The sequence below is a fragment of the Nestor notabilis genome, unplaced genomic scaffold (assembly GCF_000696875.1).
Source record: "Nestor notabilis isolate BGI_N333 unplaced genomic scaffold, ASM69687v1 scaffold9453, whole genome shotgun sequence".
Classification (NCBI taxonomy): domain Eukaryota; kingdom Metazoa; phylum Chordata; class Aves; order Psittaciformes; family Psittacidae; genus Nestor; species Nestor notabilis.
In genome coordinates this window covers 68,629-81,260 of record NW_009923369.1, presented here as the reverse complement: position 1 = coordinate 81,260, position 12,632 = coordinate 68,629, and the positions used below count along the sequence as shown (strand labels likewise).

Below are 12,632 nucleotides of genomic sequence, written 5' to 3'. Positions count from 1 at the left end.
CTTACCGAAAATTCATAGCGAGGAATGGTCTCAAAGTCCAGCGGCACTGCCACACGGACGCGGATGTCTGCCTTCCCCTGGATGGAGGTTGGTGAGATGATGAAGTGGTTGGAGTTGTTGCCCACCAGGTAAACCTCAAAAACACTGTTGGGTCCCTGGGAAGGAAGAGAGGAAGGTTGACGATGGCAAAGGAGAGAGGAACTGGTCCATCTGCAGGGTAAGGCTGCAGGCACCTGGGGCCTGCCCTGGGGAAAGCACAGGACAAAAGCACCAACCTGACTGCAAAGCCTATGTATCGGCTGTATCCCTGCCAGTGCCAGCAGCTTGGCCACAGCCTTTTGCCTTCAGACATGTAAAAATGCAATTACCAGAGATGCAGAGGAGTGTTTCTCTGTTTGATTTTGGTTAACTGAACCATAGGGTTCAGCACCGATCTTAAACACTCTTTGTTGCATTTTATTATGCTTACTGGGTGTACAATGCATGTGATTTCTATAAATCTTCTTTTCATGTGCACCCATTTTATACAAAATCCATGTGCACATGAAAAGAATGCATCCCTGGGTTGAACCTGCACAGCACACAGCTGGAGGGAAAATCTCTTTTGCTGTTTCAAGATCCACACATTGCACAGGGTATCACACACTGGGATTTCATTGCCTTGTGCTGGGGGGCACAGTGTGAGTGCCTCTCGCAGTCAAAGAACTATTTCCAGTAAGACAGCTCAAACTGGGAACTGGAAAGCTCCTCCTCTCCCAAGACCTGGCCAGCAAAGCAGTGGGACCACCAACATATCAAAACCAGCACTTTAAGGACCCTTGCTCTGGGCATGGAACCTCTTCCCAAAGCACAGCCCACCAGAGCATGTGAAAAGCAAGTTCAAAAGCTGCCAGAGCTGAGTTTCCAATTTTCCCTGAATGACCTCCTTCCTATCAGAAAAAGGGGCCAATTAAATGCACGAAGGGGCACTAATAGCAAAAGCTGGCTAAGTGTGACGACCGAGAGCCAGGGACATGGGCAGAATCCTTTCTTGCCCTCCTCCTTACACTACTCAGCAGCCCCCAGAGCAGGGTGCAAGCTGAGCATTCCAGCAGAGCCACACAGCAGGAGCCAGCCCCAAGGGCACCCACTGCCCAGGAGCACAGCAGTGCTCAACTGGTGCACAACAGGGGAGTGAACATCCCTCCAGGGGAATAAAGCTGACCCATCTCAGGGCAGGCTTCCAAAAGCTCCTTCCAAAAGATGTTTTGCTGACAAATGGAAGTACTCAGCCCTGGCATAAGTAAGGCATTGCACTGGTACAGAGCCTGGGAGGGAGGGAGGGAGGGAGCAGAGTGTACAGAGAACAGCAGGAGGAAGGAATCACTCCCCCAGCCATTATTTCTTACCCTGTCCTTAAGATGCCAATTTATAACAAAGAACCATTTTCCAACAGTGACAAAAAGCTGTTCCATTGAGGAATTTCTGCCCAGCTCTTTTGCTGAGCCCTCGGTGACTCCCAGGGGCCAGTACCCACCCTGCAGTACACAAAAGCACCTTCCGTGGTGGTGAAACGCAAGTGATTTTCTTGGAAGCTGGAGAGAAGCGACTTTGTTGGAGGCATGAGATAAAAGTTGAAACATCAAAAAAAATCCAAGTATTTGCGGGAAAGGAGCTGGGTAGATTAATTCCCCTTCAGCTGGGGAAGGAGATCAGTCTCCAGATACCCACCATCCCTAATTAGCAGCCCCTCGAGTGCCTCAGTCTCCCCATGTGAGGTCTGGAGAAGGGGAATACATCTGCCTTTTGGGAGAGCTGCTGCAAGTTGCCATTTATATATTTATTCAGCTATTTATTTTTTTGTTTCTGCCCCCATGCTGCTTTCTTTGCTCCTGGTTCCCGGAGACTGCGAGCCCCCTGTGGATGGCTGAAAGCAAATCTAAATATTCAAGTTGTTATCAGCTGCCCAGCAGAAGGCGCTGGCACAGCCCAGCTCACAGCTAGTACCCCCTGCTCCAGAGGAAGCCACGGGGAGCTACTTACATTTTCCTCACCCCTTCCTACCTGCTTCTGCCACCCAGAGCAAACAGCGGATCTGAAACATGTTTGTGAATATGAAAAACAAGTGCTGTCTCCCTGGGCTCACAAAGGTCCTGGTGTGCAGTGGTGGGCTTACAGTAGAGCAGCATCTCATTGTGGTGCTGAGGATTAGCGTGGGATGCATGGGTGTGCTATCGATGCACAACCTTCTTTACCTGCTTGTTTGCTCCCTCCAACCCCTTACCCACCAGCTCCTGTACTGCTCGAGTTTTTTCCACGTCACTGAAAACAAATCATCTCCTTTACCTTCCTTCAGAGGCATAAATTAATGAGCAGCCTGACAAAGCTTAGCAACCCTACAATAATAAACCCGTCTGCATGTGCCCTCCATCTGAAACAAATTGAGTCATAAAGAAACAGGCTTCGGAGGGAACTTTGCTATTGCACAAAGCCGGGACACAGCCTCATGTTTCTGGTTCGTCTCATCTTGTGCCAGTGCACAGGGCCAGCACTCATTGTGGCTTGAGGCTGCTGCCTGCTGCCTCCTTCCCAGCAATCAAGCCTCCTCCCAGCCATCACCAGCGCTGCAACTGATGGAAATTTCATGTCAATTCAGCTAAAAGACAATCGTACCTTCAGTTAGGCATAATTATTACTTTGTTCTTCGCATGTGTATTCCTTGGAGCGTATAATAGGAGCTGCACCATGTCCCTGCTGCTGGGACATGATGCTGCACGATGCCACAGTGCCAGGATCAACCTCATGCAGATAGCCAACTTCCAAAAAAGTGACCACTGACTAATCTACCCCAAATGCTTCATATTTGAACAATTCGTGAGGGACCTGTTTGCCAGCCCCATGTGCCCAATATCCCTCTTAAATTCCAGGGGACTGGGGCAGAGGGAATGCCATCCTTGGGCACAGCCAGCATAGCACAGACTGTCAGGCAAGGGCAGAAGCTCAGGTGTGAGACTGTGACATGCCACGAGCTGGCTAAGCGTGTCCTTTTAGAGTTCCCAGGCACTTACATGGGACCTGCTCATGCACCTCCCATGGACCATGGCCAGAAGTCTGCGCTCACAACCTGCAAGGTGCTCTCACAGGGTTCACAACAAATCAGGGAGCCCCTTCTCAAATCAGGAGGCCAGAAACAACCACATCAGCTGTTCCATCTTTGACTGAGGATTGATCATAAGCTTCACCCCTGCTTTTTTACCTAGCATCGTCCACTGGCTTCTTCCATCGCCTCTGCTCCCACCCAGTCCCTTCCTCATGGGAGTGCACATGGGGGAAATTATTCAACCTTCCACCAGTCAAAGTGAGCATTTAGCATCACTTACCAATGGTTACACAAAAAATGAAAGTAAAAAAACCAAACCTCTAGACAAGGAAACAATCCCTCCTGAACCATACCACCCCCTGAAATCATCAAGGTGCACAGGTTGGTGGCCTGCAATAATTTTCAGCACAAAGTGAGCTGGGTTTGGGAAAAGCAGCCTGGGATCCCCAGTTGTCTTCGTAGTGGCTCTGTAGAGGGCTGCCTTTGGCTCCCTTCACCATAGCTCAGGTACAGCTTACTTTTCCAAAACAGAGAGCCTGCCTTTCTGAAGCACAAACCCCAGTGTAACTCCAGCTTTCCTCCCAGCCACTTTCGAGGCAAGGGCTAGTATCTGCAAAAAGCCGAGGAGCGTTTAATACCCCTCATTCTGGCAAGTTTGCTAAGGAAAAGTGCTAAGAATTCAGGAGTGCTAGAGAAGGAAGAGGTGAAAAAGAGTTGTGTGGTGTTTTTTTAAAAGCAATTAGTGCCTCTTTGTATGGCTTGGATACCTTAGCCTGGGGTTCTAGCTAGTCAGAGACAAATAATGCTTAATCCTTCCTTTGAAAACACAAGGCATAAAGAGGGCTATTCTCTCCACCCACTTTAAAGCATTTAACTCAAGTGCTTTGAATAGCCTCTGTAGAGTTGCCTGCCTCTCTCCTGCTGCCCAGCCAGCCAGCTCAGACTCCCAGCACCCATTGCTCGCACAGCACCCATTGCCCACCCAGCAACCAAGCGCAACAGCGTCAATAATCCTATCGAGGGCTCACTGGGCACAAGCCCTTGTCCTCCGCATCCCTAAGGACCTCACTGAGGTTGTGGATGATACAGGATGCCTGGAGCAAAATGCTCCCCAGCCATTCTGATTCTCCTTCCTTCACTGGCAGCCCTTTTCTCCTGCCTGTCCATCCTAAAGTGTCAGTTCTTGCCCACTCCCCCCTCCTCGAGGAGTTTTCTCCTTCCCCACTCTCCCCAGGTTATCTGCTGAATTCCACACACGCCTGCACAGACGGGATCAATCCGAGGCTGCCTTGCCTTCAGCTTATCTCTGCTCCAAATGATTGATTTTCCCTCTTTAAGGGTAATTTGCTGGTGAATTCCATGTATTGCAAAAACCCCTGTGAAATCTAATTCAGCCCGACTGGCAGCTGGCACTTTTGGGAGAGAATACTTGAGTGCCGTCAATTCCCCTTTACAGTTCCTTGCTGTGTAGATCATATTTATAGTGCACGTGTCTGTCATATGCATATATATGCTATGGATGATTCATATATTGCACCTGCATACACATGGGCACATACGATATCCCTATGCAAGTCTCTGATGCAGTTTTATGCAACAAATACTCTGTTTTCCGATGGCCTGGATTTTCTTTCTTTAAATTCCCCATTTATCTTCCTCCATATGCTTATTTTGGAGAATTGTTTCAAAATTATTTTAAAATGTCAGACCATCATACTTGTGCTTTATACAGCCTCTGCCCTTTTCTTCCTCTTCAGTCAACCGCATCAGGGAAAATCAAGTGAAAGCCACGGTAGAAGAGTTGGCTTCTCTGGCGTGCACTGGGAAACTATGCTGCTGTTTCTCTTAATATACCCCTGTGGATCTTGCAGCAATAGGAAGCTCAAATAGGGAATACCCTGAAGGATGCCCTGATCCTTTTCCTGCATGGCCAAACCCTTGCCTTTGCCCTAAAATACTTCGTCAGGCCACCAGGCTGTAAAATACCAGCATATCCAGAAAGGATACCCATGCCCCTCACCTAAGCCTGCCTTGGAGTAGATGAGCCTGAGCTTACCAGTCCTCTGAATTAACGCAAACATTCCACTGGTCGGGACTCTTGCACTCAATCTGGAAACAAACCTTACTGCAGAAATGGATTCAAGGCTTTAATCTTCCATCTTACACACAGGATTTATTCTTCTCTGCTGATCTATCGCAACGTGAATGAGAGGAGAATCCAACCCCACTCTGAGAGTGCATATACATACTGGGTTTCTGTGGTGTCCAATTGAGTATAGGCTCAGTCTAAATAGTGGGAAACATTTTCATAAATGGCCTTCAGACAGCTTTGGAAAGGTATTCAAGTGGTTTGCCATCTATCTGACAGAGAGTGAAATTCAGCTGCAGGGAGGTTAATGCTTTTTTTCTTGATTCATAAAATGCCGGGTCCAAAACCCTGTGCAAACCCTGTGTACTACTTTCTCCTGTGTTCAAATGTTTTCAATAAGCTGTAGAGAATGCAAAACCCAAAACCAGCACACCTGGTTGAACACCTCTTGACTGCACCCCAAATCCATGTCTGGGGTCATCGACCTTACTCAACCTGGGTGCTCCCCGTCCCACCCTGCACCCCCAGCCAGCTCCTCTAGGAGCAAGACCATGACCACGTTTGAGGGACAGCAGCTGTCTGCAAGGGACAGACTCAGAGGAATGGGTTTCTTCTTGCAGGCACTCCACTTAGGCACCTGAGACATTAATGCCAGCCAGGCTTCAGAAAGGCACTTAAATACCGAGGTGAATTCAAGCACATACTTTCAAGTGTGGTCTTGTGTGCAACGTAAATACATTTTTAAGTGCTTAGATGAATCGTTTAATCTATCTCATTCAAAAACCAATCATTTAATTTTGTGCAAAACACACCAGAAGAAAGAAAGAAAGTCTTGTAGGCCTGGTTACAAAACTCCTTCTTATTTAATGGCCCACACAGTGTGTTTTAAGGGCAAGACTCATACAACACCCTTTTCCCCTGCTGTATAAAGACACAACCAGGTTGCAATGGCAGGCAGGTCCCCCAAAGACACCCAACCATATAGAACCTGTAGGTGGGACAAGGTTCAGGCATGGGCTGCACCATCCAAGTAGGACCTCAACAAGCTGAAGGAACAGTGTCAAAATTTGCTGTAGGGGCCAGAATAAGGCTGGATGGCTTGGCTCAAGAAAGAAACCAACCTGCCAAGGGCTCTCATAGAACTTAAAGACATGGGTTGGGAGGCAGGATTCAAAACATAAGCAAAATGATCTTCCTGAAGACTCTAGCTTTGATTTCATGTGTGTCTATCCATCTGTTCTCATTTATTTATTTAGCTGCTCTCCCTGAAGACATATGTAATGCTCTTCTTGTTTTCCTTTGCCCCTTACACAAATGAATCATGTCATCTCCAGCATGAAGGCCATGCTGACAAAATAGCTCTGTCAGTCATGTCCTCAGTCACATCCCTGCCTGAAGTCCTCGCTGTCCCATCCCTCTACCCCTGCACCCACAGAAGATTGAGAGAAAATGACAGCATCTCGCCTACCTTGAATCCAGATGGTTTGTAAAAGCCTTGCAATTCTCATGTGGTACTTGAGCAGCCAAAATGTCACTGTAAAGCAACTCTCTTGCTCTTCTGTAAATTTTTACTGAAAGTCTGGTGGTCTTGGACTTCTGTAAATACACTACCTGGGAAGCACTACCTGGCTGCAGATGCAGATCCACTCCTGTCTCTTATACATCTTTTTCACAACCTGGGTAGGCTGTCCCTATTTCCCCAACCCACCCCCCTGCCCAAAGTGCTACCTTGATGGTTTATCCTGTTGCAAGCATCCACAAGAGGAAATAATAAAGATCCACTGCAGGAAAAAAAACCCAATAAACAGTTGCTTATAACTTTCCTCCCTCCAGATACTTCAAGACATCAGGTCTCCTGTGCTTCTTATCAGTGAAAATAATGCTATGGTTGTATGAATCCATGCTAATATGACGGTCTCCAAAGACATATACAGTAAAACCCCTTCAGACTCCCTTAGCACGAGGTCCTCTTTTAGCTGTTTTAAAAATCTCAGCCAATTCTTTTGGGGAAATCTCAGGAAGTTAAAGAAATACATCAAAAGAATGAGCCTATTTTTTGGTGGTGTGATCGGGAAAGCAAGGCTATTTTTTATTCTCTCATTTTAAAATTAGCAAGGCTGAAAAGTGAATTCTTGAATGGGAGTCACTCCAGTAAAATGAGCTTTTAACCAGAAATAGTGACAGATCCTTCATACTTCTGGCGCAAACAGAAGTGTTACAATGCCCTTCAAGAACAGATCTGCTGACATCTCTCAGAAAGCACGACAGCGGCTCTATTCAAAAACTATCTAGGCATCTGTCATATCCATATCTTCTTTATTAGCAATTGACATTTTCAAGAAAAAACAGTCTCTTTATCTGCTTAATACCTCATCTGCACCTCTTCAGGCTGAACTCATAACTCCTGGATGATGACATCATGTCACAAGTAGGTTATTAGTTCTGTGTCATAATCACTTCACATGAAAAAAATGGCATTTTTGGGAGGCTTCATGAGATGTGGTGAACTTCACCCAGGACTGGGGAAAAGCAAATCCATCATCTCAGCCAGCAAAGGTGTCTTAGAAGATGCACAGTTTAATTGACCCACTGGAATTTTGGGGGGTGGGGAGAGAGATTCTGTTTCATATTCCTTGGTACTATCACATTGTTTCCCTGAAGCATCAGGAAAACATCCTGATGATGCCGTTTGTTCTGACAAACCCTCTCCCCATATCTCTCACTCATCCTGAAAAGGAATAGGGATGGCATGAGCCTGTAGCCAGAGCTTTTCTCAGGGATTTCAGAAAATCCACCATGTGGTGTCAGCACTGGTTTGAAGCAGACACCACACAGTGTGGAAGAGTTGGAGGGTGCTGGCACACAGAAGCAGCCAGACGTGAACTGCACAAGTCAAATAATCAGAGTAATTGAAGGTTGCAAGCCCAAGGCTGGAAAACATGCTGCAATCCCTTCATGGCATGGACCAGTGTGTAACAAATAGGAGCTCCTTTAACACAAGGGAGGAACAAGCCTCCAGTGCTCCTGGCTCATTTGCAGTGATGAACTGTTATCCCAGTGTCCCCCACGCTTCCTCCAGCCCCAAGATAGCAGATATCTCTTGATTCTTCCCAGGTCACAGCAGTACTCATCCCTGCCAGGGCGGAGAGCCTGAGGTCCCTTCTTTCCCCTCCCTGTCAGGTCCCCTGGGAGCCCAGCAGAAAACCCTATCCCTTTCTAAAACAGACTGGCAAAGGACTGCCCAACAAGAGCCCTCAGAAGCAGGCAGGAATCAGCATCCCACACAATCCTTTTTTCTGGTTTTCAGTGACCATGCAATCTTGACTGCACTAAAGCACATGCTGTGCCTGCTCTTTGGGAAGGGCGTCTATCTGCATGCAGGATACTGAGCAATGGCAGCAGTAAGAGCTAAAAAAGTGGTTATCAGGACATAACCATGCACCTCATCACAAGTTCATCAGTGACTTATCTTTCACTGCACCCCCAAAAACCATGAGTGCTATGCTACAAAGGATGGACAGAAGTGACCTCACCTCATCTTTATCCTGCACCTGGATGAAGAGGGGAAGGGCAAAGCCCACCTGGGCCAGCTCTGGGATGGCCACACTGTATTCAGAGCTGTTGAACTCAGGTGCATTGTCATTGATGTCAATGACTAGGATGTTGAAGGTGGTGGTGACGGTGGCATTGGAGGGTGTGCGGTCATCATTCAGCTCTGTCCCCTGCAAGGAGAGAAAACAATAGGGCAGCCTTTATTTTTCAACAATAAATGTAATAGGAAGTGTGCACGCAGTGATTAGAGACTCTTGCAGCTTTTGCTTCCTCCCCTTTGCCGAGGAAGTGTGCTCAGAATTATGCAGAACCAATGGCTTGGTTCTGCCATTGCCCCTTAACCTTAAGCAACTTTCCTCAGTGCTGACCCATTAACACATAGATGTTGACCCAGCTCTTCCATCATCCATGTTTCAGACCCATAGTACTCTTGCAAACCTTCCCAGGGTTTTAACATTTCTCTTGAGATGGCTGTGGCCAAGTTCTCACTTGCCCCTTGCCCCTATCATGCAACATCTCAGAGTCACGCTAGGGGATGAGTAGGCAATTCTCCTGCCCCAAGCATCTGAACAAAAAAAAAAAAAAAAAAAAAGGAAAAATGCCTGAGATGTTTGGGACAGTCCTCAAAATAAGGGAAACCACGATGGAGAAAAGAATACTCCTGTTTTCTCCTCTGCCGTCTCCTGAGGTGGAACCAGGAGCAGGGAACTAACCTACCATAGTACTACTGAAGGGAGAGAATACTAGGGCAACAGAAGAAAACAAGATTTAGACCTTAAAATAGGTTTGGCAACATGTGTCTAAATACAGAGCTGAGTCATGACTCCAGATCACACCTCTGTCTTAAGAAAGACTTTAATTTTGCTTTCCCAAAAGGAAAGAGTGCATATTTTATTGCCAGAGAAGCAAGACTTGTGAATCAGCCTTTTCAAGCAGAGTCCCTCCTCTTGTCCTTTGGATAATCTTGCTTTGCTGTGGGCACAGAAAAGCAACGCTAACACGACCCACACGGCTCATTGCTATTCACTGCTTCTGCACACAACAGCAGAACAGGCTGATCCGAACAAGGAGCAATCCAGCTGTATTTTCACTGCGTACTCCAGGACAAGAGCAGCGGAGAACATTTTGGGTCCTGCAAGTGCAGGACACAGAGAGTTGGCATTTGCAGGAGGATGCAAAGATTGTGGGGAGAGGAAATAAAAATCTATTGGATCAACAGAATATAGTTGGAACTCCATTATCATGCAGGCAGGAAAACAGGCAAGTTTTCAGGTTCACAAATCTTTCCAAAATTAAACAGATATTTTTGTCCCTATTAAAACCAGACAATCCTCCCTCTTTCCATTTCTACTGAATCGATACTATAAAAGCCCAAACCAAGACATACCAGGGATGGGTGCATAAAGACGTGCATAAAGACCCACAGTATGACCCGTGCCTGGGACCCAGATGGGTAATTTCTTGTCTATTTGCACCCCCGACAAAGCATTGCACTTGCCAAAATGAGAGTGTTGACTCGATGGCTGCTGCCCTCCCAATCAATGACCCTTCCTACAATGCTGATTTTTCCCCACACCAGCCCAGCAGAATCTATACTGCGAAATGTGTTTCTAACCAGCTGTCCAGCTTGGTATTGATTGCAGGGCTGTGAGCAGAGCTGTGGAGCCGCTCTCAGGTGGGGCTGGTAGGGCTGGAAGACCATGCTCCAGAGCCTTTTCTTGAGGCAGCTTTCAGCATCACTCCCTCGCTGTGCCTTTCTGTGCTGGGCAGGTGCAGGTGATGCCCTGTTATACCACTGCCCACTGACTTGACAAAATACAACTGTTTTTGCAGGGATTTGGGAAGGAAATAGGCACAGTGGGCACAATTCAGGTGCCTGAATGCAGGTGTTTCATGCTATTTGCAATCCCAGGGCATCTGCCTGCTGCCAGCAGATACAGCTACAGGCAGATCTAGTTGAAGACTAAGCTGGGCACCAAAAATTACCTTATCCATCCATATAGAGGCAACCGCATTTTTGGGCTAAGGCAGCTGTGCCAAACATCTCTCTTGGCTTGGCCAGGGTATAACACATCCTGGCTCTAGATGCCCACAGGAGCATGTCCCAGTTTTGTGCCTCAGCCTCAAAGGAGTTGTCCCCAGGCAGGATGCCTTCCCCATCCTGCTCTGCCAGTCTGCCTCCCAGCTGGAGGAGGTCTCACCTTCACTGTGAGGATGAATCCAGCGGTATAGAAGGGGTTTTCCCGGTCCAGCGGCCCATTCAAGGTTAAGGCTCCACTGATGTAGTCCAGTGCAAAGATGCTGTTGGTGTTACCTGAGGAAAGTAACAGGCAGTGTGAGCAGAAGCAGCTGGTACAGCTGATGCCAAATGGTGCTGTGGGTAACAGAGAGGGAAGTGGGAGGACACAAGCCTCTTCCCCTGCCAATCTCCATGCATGGCTGGACCTGGTTCTTGAGAGGTTTTACAGAGCAGATCTGTTGCCACGCCAGGAGCTCCAAGCTGGGCACAGGCTGGTCTCTGCAAATCCTGCACATTATCTCAATGTGCTTTAAAATGTCATGGCTATAATGGTCCTCTCCTCCTCTCACCTGCCCCAGCTCAGGGCTCAAAACAGTGCTTTCCCTCCAGCAGCCAATAATGTTGTGAATGCTGCAGACAGATGAAGAATTTCGAGGGGGTTTGGTTATTAAAATATGCAACAGCACAGCCAAAACTAGGGCCAAATCCAGGAACTCCCCTCTGAACAACTGTCTGCATTCGCAGGGCACCACATCCCTGAGGTGGGCATGGCCTCTCTCTTAAAATACAGGAGTTAAGGGACATCAGTCCATCTTAATCAGAGAAAGATGCAGACAGACCAAGCTCAAAATTATCAACTTCACATAACAAGCAGTAGTTTGACTGTGGGGCCTCTTGCCAGAGGATACTGAGGATGATGAAAGTCCACACATATTCAAGGAGAGACTGAGGAGCTAATGAAAGGAAAAAAACATCTAGGAAATAACAGAAAAGCCACATACAGTTCAGGAATTTTCTTAGCTGGATGTATTTGAGCCAGGGAGAATATTAGGGAAAGTACTATAAGCACTTGCCCTGCTCTTATACTCTTGACAGATGTGTTGACCCCATGCAGTTGCCTTGTTGCCCTCTGCTTGAGCCAAATTTGGCCCCTATGCTGGTCCTTATGCAAGCAACCTGACAAGGTGCCATGGAGGTCTGTGCTGCTTCCACTGAGCATCCTATCCTCAGCTTGACTCCTCCTCTGGATTTAGGCACCCTGAGATGATTAAAACAACACTTGAGTCTCACAGCCAGCAGATGCTAAAAAGACAAACGTCCTGCACAGGGAATGTTATTGTGCCAGTCCCAGGTGCTCTCTCTGTCAGCCAGACAAAAGAAAGCAGTTGGTATGTGGAGCCTGGGACACCTGATGCCAGGCCCGACACAATACCAGAGGAGGCTGTTGAATTAGTGATGACCAAGGAGGTTATACACAGGCATATGGTCACCCATGCCACTCCCCTCATCATCTCAAGGTATACAGAAACCCCTGATCCAGCTCCAAACGGGAGCAAGGAAACCCTGCAGGTACTCTATATTCATCCCACTCAAAAATAAAAAAACCCTTGTCTTCTCAATGTATCTCAACATGAAGGAAACACACACAACATTTGTCATTTCCCTGGAAGGGAGCTTTAAGACAGATCTGCTGTCGCAGAAAGATGTTTCCATCACGCAGCATCCACCTCACTCCCTTCCAATCCCCCATATAACCACAACTGCAACCTTCACGGGATGTCCAAAGCCTCCAAGTCCAGTCGTCCCCTCTGTCGTGGTTCAAGCCCAGCCGGCAACTTGGAACCACGCAGCCGCTCGCTCACCCCCCCCCCACCACCCTCCCCCTCCGCCCA

The 12,632-nt window shown here is 47.6% G+C and overlaps 1 protein-coding gene across 1 annotated transcript in view; it reads right to left on the bottom strand.

Annotated features, from left to right (window-relative positions):
* Nucleotides 1-12,632, bottom strand: part of CDH23 (cadherin-related 23) — a gene marked incomplete at its 5' end in the record, with an annotated part of 131,001 nt that overhangs the window by 51,448 nt on the left and 66,921 nt on the right. The window contains 3 exons of the mRNA XM_010012102.1: nt 6-155; nt 8,702-8,890; nt 10,922-11,034. Of these exons, the coding sequence (XP_010010404.1) occupies nt 6-155; nt 8,702-8,890; nt 10,922-11,034 (452 nt within the window). The remainder of the gene's footprint in view (nt 1-5; nt 156-8,701; nt 8,891-10,921; nt 11,035-12,632) is intronic.